The 17,907-nt window shown below is 48.0% G+C and overlaps 2 protein-coding genes across 2 annotated transcripts in view; one reads left to right on the top strand and one right to left on the bottom strand.

The window, feature by feature from the left end:
- The window catches only part of CREB3L2 (cAMP responsive element binding protein 3 like 2), a 125,802-nt gene extending 110,884 nt beyond the window's left edge, over positions 1-14,918 (bottom strand). Inside the window, exon 1 of the mRNA XM_003420222.4 lies at positions 14,757-14,918. Coding sequence (XP_003420270.1) covers positions 14,757-14,858 — 102 coding nt within the window. The 5' untranslated portion in view covers positions 14,859-14,918. The remainder of the gene's footprint in view (positions 1-14,756) is intronic.
- Positions 14,919-15,739: 821 nt separating this feature from the next.
- The window catches only part of AKR1D1 (aldo-keto reductase family 1 member D1), a 112,474-nt gene continuing 110,306 nt past the window's right edge, over positions 15,740-17,907 (top strand). The window contains exon 1 of the mRNA XM_003420220.4: positions 15,740-15,848. The gene's annotated coding sequence lies outside the window, so the exon portion shown is untranslated. The remainder of the gene's footprint in view (positions 15,849-17,907) is intronic.

Here is a 17,907-nt window from a genome sequence, read left to right as displayed (position 1 = left end):
TGGAAGTGCACAGGTTTAGAAAAGCAGTTCATGGAGTTCCTCAAGCTGGAGGAAAGACTAGTTTCCCCAGGATACAGTCAGGAAGTAAAGGGCAGGAAGGAGTTACTGGGTACGCCTTCCCGCCTCTGCCATTGGTAACCTCAGGTTTAAATTACTGTTTCATGGCTGGCTAGTGAGAAAGCATTTTCATCACAAATCCTCATTTCCTCCAAGTTTTCTAAAGACATCACCCTATCAGTTTGAATGCTAAAGGCTCTTTGTCAGCCAAAAGGAATTTCCCTTCATACAAAAGCTATTCAGACATATCCAAGATATGGAAAAAAAAAAAAACAGGATTTTCCACTCAACTAGGAAACTGTAGATTTTTTTCCCCCAGACTTCTCTCACTTGCCAAGATGTCTGAAGAGGTCTTTTTTTTTTTCCCCCGATTAAAAAAAAAAAAAGTCTCCTACCTCTGTGCCTGGCTTTCCAATTTCATATTTTGTCTGGATTTCTTCAGCAAGGTTTTAAGTCAGAAATCAGAGGCTACAACATACAAAACTACACCGACCAACCGGGCTGCTCATATCAAATATACAACCCACTGGCTGCTGCTGTCGTTTCCAACAGTCTGTTTTTTAAAAAGGGAGAGACTTCCCGCACTGTCAAACTGTAGCGTTAAAGGAAGCTCTGGGACCGTGTAATACAAACGCCGCATTTTACAATTGAATAAACTGAGACCTACCCTGATGGCAAAATGGTTAAGTGCTAGGGCTGCTAACCAAAAGGTCAGCAGTTCGAATCCACCAGGCGCTCCTTGGAAATTCTATGGGGCAGTTCTACTCTGTCCTGTGGGGTCGCTATAAGTCGGAATCGACTCGACAGCAACAAGTTTGGGTTTTTTTTGTTTAAGAGGTGACGTAACATGTAATGTAATGAGTTCACATGTCAAAATGCCTTATGGTCCAAAGAACAACTGTCTTCCGAGAGCCACCACTGATAACTTCCAGCAAGGTATCAGGTAAATAAATCTGAGTGGCTCAGAGCACCCCATCTCAACTCTTAAAAAAAAAAAAGCTAAAGGTCTTTAGTAATGTCAGCAAAGTTTAGATAAAGTCATTTATACCAGAACACTGCAACTGAAAGACAGGCAATGGAACAGGAGACAACTGTAACTGAAGTTGACAACAGCTAGACACACCATGGGTATATGCCGAATGCGATCCAAGAAGTTAGATCTGACTTTTGCATTGACCTTCCACATAGCCCTAAAAATATTAAGACATACCACCGCAGAGCCACGCAAAGGGCTGCCCAAGCCAAGGAAAAGCAAAATCCCAGTCAAAACACAGCCTGCATGCGATGGGGGACTCTAACCCAGAAGCAGCTGTGTCTCAGCAAGGACAGCTGAGTCACTAAACATTCCTTGAGATAACTGGGGTGCAGTGATAAGGGGAAGCAAAGTCCCAGCTCTTCCTAGTCAGTGTAATGCATCACAAATCTTCCAGGGTTATCCAGCTAGCACTGCTTTGCAGCTAAGGCAGGTCCAGCAGAATGCCGGATCACTCTAAAGCAGGGCTTCGAACAGGTTCCAACTGGTTCAGTCAGAGCCGACGAAGCAAAACCGGAACAGACCCGAATTTTTAAAATCTGGGTTATGTGGAATCATAATCAGAAAGGAAGAAAATTACGGGTCAAAGCTCAGGAATGGGAGACTTGGATGAGGCATAGTGAGCCCCTTCAGGAGCCTGATGTGTGACTGGATTACTGGCAGGACTGAGGAGAGCAACACACATTCAAAGCAGCAAGGTCGGCCGCCATCTTTGAGCTGGGCACCACAGTTTGACTCTGCTCAAAATCTGATTGGCAAGAGGTTTGTTGCTATGCAACGAGTATGCTGCCCTTGTTTTCTCAGAGGGAGATTAAGTTTCTAGCAGGGCTTCGATCCATTAATTTTTCCTGTTTTGGTTATGGTTTCAATTCCTCCAAATCCAGAAACTTGAGCCTGTTCCAGTGTTGCTTCTGTGACCACAACTGAACTGGGAAGAACTGGTTCAAGGCCCTGCTCTAAAGAGCTTCTGCTTCCCATCAGTGAACAAAAAGGAGAAATACAGATGTGAGAAGCCACTGCACTAGGATTGAAATCGAAGCCCACGGGAGCGTACTGAGAGAGGGCCAGGTATCAAAGGGCCACACGTAGCAGGTGGTGAGGAAGCCAGCGGAGGAGGAAAACAAAGCCTGAGGAGGATCATGGAAGTCAAAGCAAGGACAAGTTATAAGATGCCCTCACAGTCAATACGGACAAATACTTCCAGGAGGCCTAGCAGGGAAGGACAGAGAAAAGCCTACTGGATTTAGCAGTGGAGGAGGTTGGGGACCTTCTATGAGCAGCGGGACCCACAGAGCAGAGGGTGCAGGTGTAAGTAGAAGGGGAAAAGCTGGAGGAGCTGAGATTCACCACTTGTTTGAGAAAGCCTGACGGCAAACAAGAGAGAGAAAAAATGAACCAGAAGGGGCAATGGCATCAGGCAAACATATTTAAGGCCACGATTCATGTTTATAGTAGATGCTGGGAAGGCGAGGACATGAGGATGTTAAAGAGAGTAATGACAGGCACTCTGAGCTTCTTGAATGCCATCAGGCTCCTTGGGCTGCGACACCCCTTCCTCCGTGAAGACTCCTGACTTAGGGGAGAGAAGGCCAGGCCAGTGCTAGCACCCGACTTTCACACTAGCCTTGAACCCTCAAATCCCATGGGGCAGAGGCGGAGGCAACGAGTCCCGAAGCAGTAAAGTCATGTGCCTGAGGTCACCAGAGAACCAGTGGCACTCAATGCCAAATATGCCTGACCATTCCCACGAGGCTGCCTTCAACACGGCTGCCTGGACATTCAGGTTGTCATCTTCACATGTGGTGGAAGCCAGTTGGAACAGGGGCTGTGATACAATCCTCCACCCCGTCTTGTTCTCTAAACAAGAAAAGCTGTTGGCCCTGAATTACCCAAGTCATTTTCATTCCAAATTTTCAGATTTGTAGATGACATTATGAGAATCCAGATTTTAAAAAAGAATGCTAATAACTATCTATACGGGATCAAATTGACAACACCAACTCAAAAGGTTAGATAGGAAGCTTGGAGGGCAATGAGTTTACAGTAACCGGGGAGGAATAATTCAGAAAAGGAGGGTAAGAATGGTAGCAAAACTGGAAGAATGTCATCAATACCACTGAATTTTACATGTATAAATTATTGGTGTACGTTCTGTATATATTCTCAACTAAAAGATTAAACTGTTTTTTAAAAATTGCTAATAAAAGAGGCGAGACCACCCAGCTCATCTGTTCTCCAGCACAGCCTCACTCCATTTAGTTACACATCAAGAAATCATGTCTCCTATATTTTCACACACACAAAAAAATTAAATATTAATTGAACAAAATCATTTCTCGCTGAGTAGCCTTACAAAGCACAGGGGAGTGGGATGTGGGGTAGAAAAGACCACAAATCAGGGCTCCGCCCTCAAGGAGCTTGCATCCCCACTGAGCAAAGCTTTCCACGGATCCGATTGAGGCCGTAGATTCTCCTCAGATAAAACGGGCCATAACCTCTTGGGTGCCTCCTGCGTAATCTACACAATTCCAGTCAGGGAAAAGTTAGGGTCACTTAGAACTTGATGCCAAGACCCAGAGAGCACCGAGAGGCAGGGCAGGGAAGAAGAGGCTCAAGGCTGACCCATAGACGGCGGGTCATTGCCTCTGAATCCTGACTCTGCAGAAGCAGGGAACGTGGACCTACTACAGTGGCGTTCACCATGGGGGTGTAAGGAGTGCAGATCGTACCCCACAACACTGTCAGAGGGGGTGACACCAAAATGACCCCAGGGTCTGCAGTGGTGGCAGGATGCCGCCAAGGCAGTGGCATCACCAGGGCTGGTGTCACCCGTGGCCCAGCGCAGTAACTCGTTATCCTGGTCACGAGCCAGTCAGGGTGCGGGCAAGCTACAACACCCGCCAATGGGCGGAGGAGGGTCTCACCTTGGCCCATGGGAGAGGGGAGAAGCTGTGGGGTGTCATGAGGGCGGGGTGGGGCAGCCCTCCGTGAGTGTGGGGTGGGGCCAAGTCACTCTGCCCACAGGGGGAGGGTTTGCCCACCAACCCCGCCCACCTCAGGGCAGGCGAGAAGGGGGAACAAGGACACCAGGAGCACTACTCCCCCATTCGTAACATTGCGCACCTGGCACAGTCAATGCCCCTCAACCCTACCTAGTGTCCCTAGGCACACCTGCCCCAAGAGAGCCCATAGCAGGTCTGGGCCATGCCCTGAGGCGGGCAGATTAGGCTGTGCACAGGCAACACAGTCTTATCAATATTTAAATAGCCATTTGCAAAATGGCTATTTAACTGGAAAAACACCGTCTTTAAAAATGACATTCAGCTTTCGAACAAGTCCTTCTTGTCTTGCTCGAGGAACGTGATGACAGGTCAGTTCAGGTATTTGACACAGATGCACAGAGTGGAGCTAACAAGAATGAATTCCACGTTTCTTACTTAGTGAGTCAGGACAGAAGGGGCTCCCCCACGACAGTGTCTGCGTGCATTCCCAAGACGCTATCCCTGGTGGTGCAGTGGTTAAGCTCGGCTGCTAACCCAATGGTCGGCAGTTCAAATTCACCAGCCACTCCTTGGAAACCCTACCAGGCAGTTCTACTCGACCCTATAGGGTTGCTCTGAGTCGGAAACGACTTGACAGCAATGGGTATCCCTGGTGGTGCAGTGGTTAAGCACTTGGCTGCTAACCCAAAGGTCCAGAGTTCAAATCCACCAGCCACTCCACAGAAGAAAGATGCGGCAGTCTGCTTCTGTTAAGATTACAGCCTTGGAAACCCTATGGAGCAGTTCTACTCCTTCCTATAGGGGTCGTTTTGAGTGGAATCAACACATCGGCAGCCAGTTTTTTTGGAGTCCCTGGGTAGCACGAAAGGTTAAGTGGTCAACTACCAATCGAAAAGTTGGTGGTTCAAATCCACCCAGAGGTGCCTCAGGAGACAAGCCTGGCGACCTGCTTCTGAAAGATCACAGCCTTGAAAACCGCATGGAGCATTTCCACTCTGCAGACGCAGGGTCGCCATGAGTCAGAATCGAATCAGTGGCAGTTAACAACGACATTCCTGCCTAGGTGGTCTTCCTTCATTGGGGCACTAAACCCCGCTACCTGTTGAGTTGATTCCAACTCATAGCAACCCTATAGGACAGGGTAGAACTGCCACACAGGGTTTCTAAAGAGCAGCAGGTAGATTCAAACTGCTGACCTTTTGATTAGCAGCCACAGCCCTTAACCATTGCGCCACCAGGGCGCTGACACAGCTAAATGATATTCTTAGAGCTCTGTCAGTGCCAAAGCACTTGGGTTTGCTCTTCTGCCCCCAAGGCTAATCGCTGTGGATTGAAGAACTTCTTCTATTTGTTCGCCCACCTGTGTGAGAACGGCCATTGGCTAAACACACACCTTTTGGCTAAGGAAAGAAATATTCAGCTCAAACAATTTTACTAAAAATCATTTTAATGTCCACATCAGTTGAGTTTCCAGTGGAACGTCTACTCCAAATGCTCACCTATGTCAGTAATGTCCATCCCGTTCCCCTTTGCAGTCATTGGTTTGGGAACAGTCATGTGACTCAATCCTTGCCAATAAAGCTCAAACAGAAGTCAGGTGGTAGACTTCTGAGAAACGTTCCTTCCATCCTAAAAAGGAACACAAGGAAAAGACACCCTCTTCTTTCCCTGCATATCATCATTTTGAACGTGACACCTGAAACACGTGTACCCATCATGCCTCCAGCCTGAGTGGGAGCTGCCCAAATGAATACACCTTCGATCTGTGATAATGTTGAGGGGTCAGTAAACTAGCCAGCCCAGGGCCCAACCCATAGGCTTCTTGCTATGAGAGATAATCCATTACTTATTTTATAAGCCAATCACAGTTAAGCGCTTAGCTGCTAACCAAAAGGTTTGCAGTTTGAACCCACCCCACAGTTCTGTGGGAGAAAGACCTGGTGATCTGCTCCCATAAAGATTTCCAAACTCGTTGGTACTGAGTTGATTCCAGCTCATAGCGATCCTATGGGGCAGAGTAGAATTGCCCCATAGGGTTTCCAAGGCTGCAATCTTTACGGAAGCAGACTGCCATGTCTTTCTCCCTCAGAGTAGCTGGTGGATTCAAACCACCAGGCTTTCAGTTAGCAGACAAAGCCCTTAACCACTGTGTCACCAGGGCTCCTCCCCATAAAATTACAGCCTAGAAAACCCTATGGAGCAGTTCTACTCTGTCACATGGGGTGGCTACGAGCCGCAATGGACTCGACAGCACCTAACAACGGCATAAGCCAACATGTATCAGTTTTCAGCTACTTTCAGCTGAAAGCACTGCTATTAATTTAATTCCTCTATTAATCTAGTGCAATGCCCCGTTTCTCCTGAAGAGCAAGCTCACATCAGCGCCCCCATTTCCAGAGCACACTGTCACTCAAGGGGCTGTCGTGCAGGAGGCCAAGTGCAAAATTCGTACTCAGCCTCCCTTCCAGGGCTGCACCCAGGCCTACTTTCCTCTCAACCCATGAGAACAATTTCAGAGACAAAGAAAGAAAGCCAAAGGAAATTCTTTAGATCATAGATAATCAGCACATGTGCAAGGCTGACCTACGAATTTAAGTGCCTAAAATATGTAATACTAGAGCGGTGTGAAGGTTCCCTCCCATCCCTCAAATATTCTTCCCTTGCTGTTGTGAGCTGCTGCCGAGGAGGCCCTCGACTCATGGCAACCCCAGGCACAACATATTCATGAGGTACACCGGCCAGAAATCGAACCTGGGTCTCCAGCATGCAAGGCGAGAATTCTACCGCTGACCCACCACTACCTCCCTTACTCCTCCTTTACCATCTAGCTAATGCCTTCAGTTCTGTGTTTATAGGCTCACCCTTTGGGCCAGAAGTAACTATTACATATAAACGCCCATTTAGGAGTATCATATTAAGCCTTCTTGTTGCTGGGTGACATCGAGTTGCTTCTGACCCCACGTGACAGAGCAGAACTGCCCACGGGATTTCCTAGGCTGTCATCTTTCTGTGGGAGCAGATCACCAGGTCTTCCTCCCACAGAGTCACTGGATGGGTTCACACCACCAACCTTTCGGTTAGTGGCCAAGTGCTCAACCTTTGTGACACCAGGCTACTTATATTAAGCCTTACTAGTAGTTAAAATTTTTAGAGTCAGTTTATCAAATCTTTTCTGCCAGCAGAATTTGAAGAGCGGGAGTTGGAAACTGATGCTCACCACAGGGAGCGCATGGGGCCCAGAAGTAGGGGTCAAACACCAAAGAGATGAAGGTGCAGAAGGGGAAGCAGAGGCCTTGCAGATGAATTTCACCTCACGATTCCCTCTCCTGATGGAACAGGTAACGTTTACTCAGCGTGTGGAGGTGGGATGACCAGAAGTAGTGACATTCTCAGCCAATGAGGGCCTAGGTACCCCTGAGAACATAGGTGGAGTCAACCATCACAGTTAAGACCAAAGTGGGACATCAACCTCAAATTTCCGACATCCCCTGAGCCAGCTTGGAAAAAGGAAAGCCCATCCAGCCTGGATGGGGATCCCACTGCAACCAGGCAGTGAGCAGAGCAACCAGTGTGATGTCAGATGGTCTGCCGGCCTGGGCACCAGGCGGGGGAGCACCCCTTTGACTCCCTGCCTCCCACTGTCTGGGGATTGGTCATCGCCCTGTAAGAAGCAATCACAAAAAAAAAAAAAAAACCAAACCCAGTGCCATCAAGTCGATTCTGACTCACAGCGACCCTATTTGACAGGGTAGAACTGCCCCATAGAGTTTCCAAGGAGCGCCTGGCACATTTGAACTGCTGGCCTTTAGGTTAGCAGCTATAGCAGTTAACCACTACGCCACCAGGGTTTCCATAAGAAGCAATTAAGAGAGGGAATTTTAGTAGTGCAACCATCAAATAGGGAGTCCTGATGGCGCAGTGGTTAAGTGCTGGGCTGCTAACTGAAAGGCTGGCAGTTCGAATCCACCAGCCACTCCATGGGAGAAAGATGCAGCAACCTGCTTCCATCAAGGTGCCAGCCTTGGAAACCCTATGGGGCAGTTATACTCTGTCCTACAATTTTGCTATGAGTCGAAATTGAACTGAAGGCAGTGGGTTTGGGGAACCATCAAATATGGAGCCCTGGTGGCGCAGTGGTTAAGTGCTACAGCTGCTAACCAAAGGGTCAGCAGTTCAAATCCACCAGGCGCTCCCTGGAAACTCCATGGGGCAGTTCTACTGTCCTATGGTGTCGCTATGAGTCGGAATCGACTCAACAGCACTGGGTTTTTTTTTTTTTTGGTATGATAAGGAGTGAATTTCTTGGCTCAAGTAGACACATAGGACTATGTGGGCGACTCCTGTCTGGTGGTGAGATGAGACGGAAGAGGGGGACAGGAGCTGGTTGAATGGACACAGGGAATACAGGGTGGAGAGGAGGAAATGTGCTGTCTCATTAAGGGGAGTGCACAGTGGGGTGTGTATGGCTTTTTGGATGAGGGACTGACTTGATGTGTAAACTTTCACCTGAATCACAAAAAAAAAAAAGATTACAGCCTAGGAAACCCTATGGAGCAGTTCAACTCTGTCCCATGGGGTCAGTATAAGCCCGAAATGACTCCACGGCAACAGGTTGTAACCATCAGATACTTTTACAGATAACTGTTTTTCCATGAATTTAGCATTTACAACAAGCAGAATTTCTGCGATATCTTTGCAAAGGCTTAGCAGTTCCTACTGCATACTTTTTTAAAAAGAGACAGTCTTTGCAAAAATTGATAAAATCCCTACTTTACGGATCATTTAACGGAGAGAGAAGACAGTGCAGTGTATAAAGGTGGGATAAGTTATCACATACAAACTCCACCCGTAGGCCCCGTCCACCCAGCACCTGCTTCCCCTAGGCCTCTGGCTACTGTCAAGTTGACTCCCACTCATGGTGACCCCAAATGTGTCAGAGCAGAACTGTGCTCCACAGGGTTTTCAATGGCTGATGTTTTGGAAGTAGACTGCCAGGCCTTTCTTCCGAGGCACCTCTGAGTGGACTCGGACCTCCAACCTTTCAGTTAGCGTTAACTCTTTGCACCGCCCAGGGACTCCTAGCCTTCAGTCCCCAATTATCCAAGTCTTCAGTATCCTTCCTGAGATAATCTGCGCATATATAATATGAATAGATAAAACTTACATGCTGTTCTGCTCTTAAAACTGCAAAATTGCACAATAAGTTCCCAGAAATGTAATTTTCACAGAATCTTAAAGGAACGCAGCAATGTTAGAAATGCCTAACATCTAGGCAGGTTTGGGAAAAGGCGCAAGGTTTCTCATAACGGAAGCAAACCGTAAGAGACACACTCCGCATCTTTTCTGTACCTTTTTTCAGCCTGTATCTACTCTCGAAGCCACGGCTTTTATAAATGTACGACTCAGTGAATTAAAATATTTCATTCGCTGTATGGAAACTAAGAGTCCCTGGTCAGTGCAAATGGTTAATGGCCTTCACTGCTAACCAAAAGGTTGGAGGTTCAAGTCCACCGAGAGGCGCCTCAGAAGAAAGGCTTGGCAATCTACTTCTGGAAAACCAGCCATTGAAAACCCTGTAGAGCACAGTTCTACTCTGACACACACAGGGTCGCCATGAGTCAGGGTCAACTTGACAGCAACCAGTTTGGGTTTCTGGTTTGATGTAGACATTACTTCTAAGCTTCAAGAGAAAGTTCATGGTCTAGTAATCCAGGTACAAAGAGAAAGCTCACATTCGCCCTATCTATACACTTCATTAAGGAGCCCTGGTGGTATAATGGCTAAAGCACTCAGCTGCTAACCGAAAGTCTTGTGGTTCAAACCCACCCAGCAACTCCATGGGAGAAAAGACTTGGCAATCTCTGCTCATAAAGATTACATCTTTGGGAACCCTATTGGGCAGTTCTATTCTGTCATATAAGGTCACTATGAATCAGAATCAGCTTGATGGCAACTGTTTGGTATACCTAGAAACCCAATTTTAAGCGTCAAGAGAAAACCCATGCTTCTAGCAATCCAGGTTCTAACCAGCAAGCCTATACTTGCCCCATCTATGCACTTCATTATTTTGCAGGCCTTGAATCTGTCTGCTCTAGGCACCGTCTCTCTGGACAAGAAGTCTCCACAACTCACCAAGTGAGAAACATGATGGCTCAGGGAAGGCAGCTGAAAGGGTTATAATCCTGGCTTCGGGCAAGGGGAACTTTCTGTTTTTAAGAGCAGGTACGAGACAGGTTTGCTCACTGCACACTTGCAGTCACCAAAACCAAAAAAAAAATCAAACCCATTGCCGTCAAGTTCATTCCAACTCACAGCGACCCCATAAGACCGAGTAGAACTGGCCCATAGGGTTTCTCACTTGTGGTAACTAAATCCCTATTTAGAGCAAGGAAAGACTTCACCTAGGATGTCGCGGTGGCTGGCCTGTGGCCTGAGTTAAACATGAGCTGCTCCGGGCTCACCAGTTTCTGACCCAATCACTCTCTCCCTTCTCCCGCCCAGCTCCTCACTCCAAATCAGGGTTCTCCATTCATACAGCATCCTGGGCAAGGCCTTGGGCTTTAGAGCAGACCGGCCTGGGCTTGAATCCTGGTTGTCACTAATTAGCTCATTAAGGCTCAGCTTTCTTATCTGTCAAATGAGAATGATAAAATGTCCCCTCATCAGGTCATTAGGAGGGCCAAATGGTATCATTTTTGTAAAGCACCAAACACAATGCCTTTCAGCAGAACCAAACGCCATCTAATCTACGGGGCCCGGTGCAAAATGAAAACAGTTCAAAAGTTGTTAACAATTTCAAGATGGTGACCACATAGCATTAAACCAAGAGTGGGGCCCTTCTGAGCACAGGGCCCATGGGACTGAGGCTGGCCCTCCTTTCAGACAATAAACACCCAGTAGATGGGAGCTACTATCATCCCTATTACTTTCCCAATTTATAACCCCGCCTCGCCCTCGATCCAGCTCTCCACTCCCCAGACAGTGCCCAATCGACTCAGGCTGCGAAGTTTCACTTCCATTCCAAAAACAGCATCTCAGAAGCAAGCTGCTTTTATAAGGGAAAGAACTGACCAGATTAGACCAGTTGGTTCCAACCCATGGCGATCCCACATATGTCAGAGAAGGACTCTGCTCCACAGGGTGTTCAATGGCTGGTTTTTCAGGAGTAGAACACGAGGCCTTTCTTCAGAGGGACCTCTGGGTAAACTCAAACCTCCAAACTTTTGGTTAGCAGCCAAGGGCGTTAACCATTTGCACCACAAGTGATGTTACCACAGACTCATGCCAGACACACTCCCACTTAGGGCCTCTGCTCTGGCTTTTCACCTGAGTTGACATCTTCACCTCTTTCAACCCTCCATTAAGATCCACTTTCTACCGGAGACTGATCCTGACCCGCTCAGTTCACCTCTGTGTTTGGCCCTCCCTCTGCCCTGCACTCTCCACCCCTCTTACCCTTCCCACTTTTTCTTTTTTTTGATAGCACTTTCACTGTTGAATGTACTACGTAATTCTTTAATGTGTTGTCTTAGTCATCTAGTGCTGCTCTAAGGGAGATACCACCAGTAGGCGGCTTTAATGAACAGAATTTTACTTCTCACAGCTTAGGAGGCTAAAATCGTAACCTGTGGCCGTCGAGTAGATTCCAACTCATAGCAACCTAGAAGTCCAAATTCAGGACGCCGGCTCTGGAGAAATGCTTTCTCTCTGCCGTCTCTGGGGAAATGCTTTCTCTCTGCCACCTCTGGGGGAAGGTTCTTATTTCTTGAAAATCTTCATGTGGCCTGGCATCTATCCTCCCTCATCTCTGCTTTTTTTTGCAGCTCACTTAATCTGCTGTTTTATATCTTAGAGGCGATTGACTTAAAACACATCCTACACTGGTCCTGCCTCATTAACATAACAAAGAAAACCCATTCTCAAATAGGATTATAACCACAGGTCTAGGCATTTGGATTTACAACACATATGTTTTCGGGGACACAATTCAATCTATACCATAGGTCTATCACTTATTGTTTATCTTTCTTTACATACACACGCACACACTGGAACGTAAGCTTCTCAAGATCAGGAATCTGTCCGCGTTTGTTCTCCGATGTATATAGTACTTGGCACAGAGGAGTTACCCAATAAACATTTACTGAAAGAACAAATAAATGCTCGAATGTACACATTACCAGATCATCCTTTTCGGCAGGGGGGATTCGGCCGAAAGTCAGGCCTCCGCATCACAGAGAAATAATAATCATCAGCTCCTCAATAGAAGCCCAACAGAGTCCACAGAACAGATGAGAAAGTTTTACTGATTTTCAAATCTCTGCCAAACTCTCTTTAGTTTGGAAGAAAGGTAATGCAAATGTCTGTGCTACCAAATCCCATGCCTTTTTCAACACCGATGGTGTACACGGTCTGTTGCAATGGCCTGGCGCAAAATGACAGCTGGCATCTTATGGGGGTGCGCTGTTTGGAGCAGAGACATGTCCCCAAGTGGAAGACATTAAGTCTTTTTTCTTTTTTTCTTAATAGAAGAAAACTCATCTCATGTCACTGCTTCGTCAGAATGACACACAAAAGCTGAGCCCTTAATACCAAAACGGACATAAGGTCTGCAGCCTTGAACCTGGTCGTGCCAGTCCAAGCTGTTCTGTCCTGGAGCCTCAGTCCCAGGTAGCCACTCCAGGGCCTGCCTGTGATGGCACAAATGGGAGCCACAGCGCCAGGCAAGGGATGGGGCTTGGGGGCAGGATTCGTCTGCCACCCTGAAAGCTGGACGCCGCCAGCAGCTGCTGCATGGGGCATTTCTGCAGCCCAAGAACAACGTTTGAGAACAAAAGAAAAGAGCTGCTCCTTCACAAATGGTTACCATGCAGCCCGTGTCAGGAGAAACATCTGGAGCACCGACTCCTCAGACGATATCTGAGGTCCAGGGTCCTCCGAGTCCTCCACTGACGACAGGATGCACATCTGGGCCCCCTCCCCCATCCAAGGGCAGCCACATGGGCTCCTCCCTGGGACCCTGCCGCACACCTGGCTCCTGCCCCTTCAAGAACTAAGACACCCTCTCAGCCCGGCACTCAGCACTCATCATTTTTCAAACAAGTCTGTTTGCAGTCACCACAAACGGCCGGGTGGGAATCAGCAGGGAGGCCCTCCCTCCCTCATCCCTTTTCCCAAAATAACGTCAGCCAGAGGCAAAGGCAGAAGAGGTGGCGCCTGCCAGGCATTCTGCAAAAGTTTCAAATATCCTGGCACTGACCCCACCAACAGAGCTGCGAAGGGGAGGCAGACAAGCTCACTTTTGCTAGTTAATGCTCTCCTTCTTACTACAAACTTCACACAGGAAGTCATACCACCAGTGCTGGCTGCTGGAAACAAAGCTTCGTGTTGCCTTTTTTTTTTTGGTAGTAGAGAAGAGACAAAGACTGAGAGCCATTTTAGTTAATTAAATGTACTTATTCATCTGTTCCTTTAATGTTGGCACGTTGTTCATTTAACAGCAAATAAGTTATGCGTGCTCTGTGACAGCATAACCAACAAAAGATCTCTGCGGCAGACGTTTGAACAAGGCAGACGTTTGAACAAGGACCGGGTGAGCTGTCCCGGTCTCCCATGCATTTCTGAAATACACAACTGCCTCACATTTTCCAGACTTCTCTCCTGGTCTCGCCTGTGCAGAGGGAGGAAGCTGATTTCTGGACTGAACAGTCTATAAAGCCAAAGAAAGCAGCCTTCCTCCTAATTCTGAGGCCTTTACAAAACACGCGCGCACACACACACACACACACACAGAGGTGTATTTTTTAAAGCATAAATAAAAGAGAACAGAGGTAATGAATATGAATAGGAGAGAGATGGAAAGAGCTACTTTCTTTTGTCCAGACTTTAAAACCTTTTCCTAGAAACAGAAAACTACAGGGAGGTACACTATTCTCAAAACACCAGCCTTTCTCTCTGAGTTGTTTATACATGTTTTTGCACGGGAACTACAGGCAAATACACAGTCTGCTGAAGGTGAAAAGGCTGATCTGTAAACCTGGACTCTTTAAGGGTACGGCAGTGTGTACGAACAAGCAGTGCTTTCCAATCTCGGGGCCTTAAATTCCCTCAGGCAAGAACTCTTTGTTCTTTAAATCCATATGCACTTCTGTCTTTATCAGCACATCTGTATTTTCATTGGCCTGCAGTAAAACATAAGGAACCCTGGTGACGCACTGATTAAAGTAGCGGTTATAGTTCTCAGCTGCTAACGGAAAGGTCAGCAGTTCAAATCCGTGGGAGAAAAGATGTGGCAGTTTACTTCCAAAAAGATTACGGCCTTGGAAACCCTATGGGGCAGATCTACTCTGTCTTACGGGATCGCTAGGAGTCGTAATCGACTAGACAGGCAAGGCGTAGTAAAATATAACTTTGTTATTGTTTAAACCCCCCACCCCCGCTTTCCGGAACTGTCAGCAATGAAATGATACTACAGATGTGGAAAAGTCCCGAAAAGAAAGTATAAATTTTTCGAGGCACGCATGGGGTCGTTGCTACTATGAAACGTTCCAAAGGGCCAGCAGCGCACCTGTACCTAGCCAGTCCCCGCACCTGGGCATGCCCCCAGGCCCCTCCATCCAGGTGCCCGTCCCCAGCTGTCCCGTGGACAAGCCCCCGGTGCTCACCGTGGGGTACAGGAGCGCGTCGCCGTCGCCGGGCTCCGACAGCTCACTCAGCTTGCGGTCCCACTGCAGGGTGCCCTGCTCCCCGCTCTCCAGCACCTCCATGCTGGCTGGGTGCGGGTGGGTGGGAGCGCGTGGGGGTGTCCGCGCGCGTGGACGTGCGCGGGAGGCTCGTGCACGCGGAGGACCGTCTGCTCCTCGGCCCGTGGGACCCCAGGCCCGGCCGGGTCCTCGGAGACCAGAGGGTCCCGGAGAGTCGGGCTGCGGGGTCAAAGCAGGGCGTGCACCCAAACCCGGCGCAGCAGACCCGCTCTCATCCCGGGACACCCGCCCGCGACCCACCCGCTCCCAACGCAAACTTTCAGACGCCCCGCACCTCGTCCCCTCCGCTCCGGGACCCAGCCGCCCACCCCGTCTCCCTCCAGGCCAGCGACCATTCGGAGGTCCGCCTCACCTGCCTGGCCCAATCAGAAGTCTCGTTCTCCGTGCTGTCCCGCCCACAGGCGCAGGGGCCGCGGGAATTCTCCGCCCCGGCTGTGGAATGTGGGCGGGGCGCGCCTTTGACGTCACCAGCGAACTCCTCCTTCCGGAGCGCGGCCCCGGCGGGCCGTCTGGGGCAGCGACCAATGGTATGCTTGGGTCTCGGAGTGATGGACTGGCGGCACTGCCACTAACGGAAGGGGAGCCTGGAACGGGCAGCCAGTCATATAGCGACAAGACTACATTTAATAAAAGAGGGCGGGCGCGCTCGGTCGGGCTGAGGCGCCTCAAAAGTCGGGCTCTGAGGTGTAGGCGTTGCTGTAGGTAAGAGCTACACCGTCCAGAATATTTTCAAGGAGCTCGACGTTTGAGTCTTTCGGGACTTTTTAATCCGTATATACACACATACAATACAGAAGGTAATGTATGACATTCCCCGTTGCTCATGAGTTTCAATCTTTTGGAATTTTTTTTTGAGGAGTATACCACACCCACTGCCTTTGAGTGCATCCGGACTCATAGCGACCCTGCAGGACCGAGTGGAACTGTAATCTTTACGAAGCCTGTAATCTTTACGAAAGTAGACAGCCTCCTATTTCTTCCACAGAGTGGCTGGTGAGTTCCAATCACTGACCCTTCGGTTAGTAGCCGAGTGCTCTGACCACTGCACCACCAGAGCTGATTAATATAATGATGTAAGACGTCATATTCCCTGTTGCTCATGAATTTAAATCTTTCTAGATTTTTTTTTTTTTTTATGTTGCCAGACGAAGCCCCCAGGTTTTGCTCTGGCTTGGACTTCTTACACCCAATAAACAAGAGGCGGAGGTGGGAGATCAGAAAGATGCCAATGTTTTGTTGTACAAGGAAAGGAGTATTCAGGGCTGTTGCCTCCAACACTCCTCGCAGGCGGCTTGTGGAGGTTGGCTTTTACAGAGAGCAGACAAGGAAATGTAAATTTCTTCCTGAATATTCAGGATTGAGCTTCATGCAGGCACACAGAACTTGGGACTGACTATGCGTTTTTCTTTAGACAAGAGTTAATCCCCCAGGATGGAGGAAGAGGTTGATTTTCTTTCCTATCGATATGAAGTCTCCACCCAGAGGTGGGTTGAGGCAATCAATAGCCCATTTTGTGGGTATCTTGTCAAGGACAATTTCAGAAGAATGAGCAGCTTATTCTGCTTCCTGTAGGAGGATGAGCTAGAGCAGGTGTCTCTTAGATGGGTTGGGCTCTGAGGCTGCTTGCTTTTTTCCCTTCTTTTGTTTGGGCATTGGTCACTTACAACCAATGCCCATTCTAAACTATTGGGAAACTGCAAACCAAGTCTGGTGCGTCTTATAAGGGGATAGGGCTTTTCCAGGGAATTTTAAATTAGCAGAGGAGGTGGGGGAACAGATGGCAGATCCAACAATTGTTCAGATTATCTCCCCAGGAAACGGAGTTGGAACGTAGGGTGAATCAGTTGTTTTACTTGGCTTGGGCTAGGAGAATCTCTTGCAGAAGGATAGCAACAATCATTACTATTTTTTATGGTGACTAGAGGGCTCTTTTTTTTTTTTTTTAGAGGGCTCTTAGTCTCTTATCAGTCTGACTTGTTTAAACACAGCTCAGAGAAACAAAAAGACAAACACTGTATATGACACAATGAACAAGATAAAAAGTTAGTTTGGGATTGGATCTATGCAGGAGGGTGTTTTGCAAACAAATACTTAGGTCTTTAATAGGTGTATAAATCCAGTTCTAACAGGTCTGACCAGTTTGTCCCTCAGAGTCTGGTGGAACAGTTTTCTTTACTCGAGTGTGGTGGATCTAAGCTTTGAGACTGCTGAGCTTTACAGAGGTAGGAGTTGTTAATAACACCTCAAAAGGACCAGTCCACTTTTGCTGGAGAGGCTCTCAGTTCCAGACTTTTAGGAAGACCTAATCACCAGACTCCCGCACGTGTCTGTCAGTTTGTCGTACTGTGGGGCTTGTGTGTTGCTGTGACGCTGGAAGCTATGCCACCGGTATTCAGATACGAGCAGGGTCACCCATGGAGGACAGGTTTCAGCTGAGCTTCCAGACCAAGACAGACTAGGAAGAAGGACCCGGCAGTCTACTTCTGAAAAGCATTACCCAGTGAAAGCTTTATGAATAGCAGTGGAACATTGTCTGATATAGTGCTGGAAGATGAGCCCCCCAGGTTGGAAGGCACTCAAAAGATGACTGGGGAAGACCTGCCTCCTCAAAGTAGAGTCGACCTTAATGGATGGAGTAAAGCTTTCGGGACCTTCATGTGCTGATGTGGCACGACTCAAAATGAGAAGAAACAGCTGCAAACATCCATTAATAATCGGAACCTGGAATGTACAAAGTATGAATCTAGGAAAATTGGAAATCGTCAAAAGTGAACTGGAACACATAAACATCGATATCCTACGCATTAGTGAGCTAAAATGGACTGGTATTGGCCATTTTGAATCGGACAATCATATGGTCTACTATGCCGGGAATGACAAGTTGAAAAGAAATGGTGTTGCATTCATCGTCAAAAAGAACGTTTCAAGATCTATCCTGAAGTACAGTGCTGTCAGTGATAGGATAATATCCATATGCCTACAAGGAAGACCAGTTAATACAACTATTATCCAAATTTACGCCCCAACCACTAGGGCCAAAGATGAAGAAATA

The sequence above is a fragment of the Loxodonta africana genome, chromosome 8, assembly GCF_030014295.1.
Source record: "Loxodonta africana isolate mLoxAfr1 chromosome 8, mLoxAfr1.hap2, whole genome shotgun sequence".
Lineage (NCBI taxonomy): Eukaryota > Metazoa > Chordata > Mammalia > Proboscidea > Elephantidae > Loxodonta > Loxodonta africana.
The sequence above is the reverse complement of the archived record's forward strand: the minus strand, read 5'-3'. Positions and strand labels throughout refer to the sequence as shown.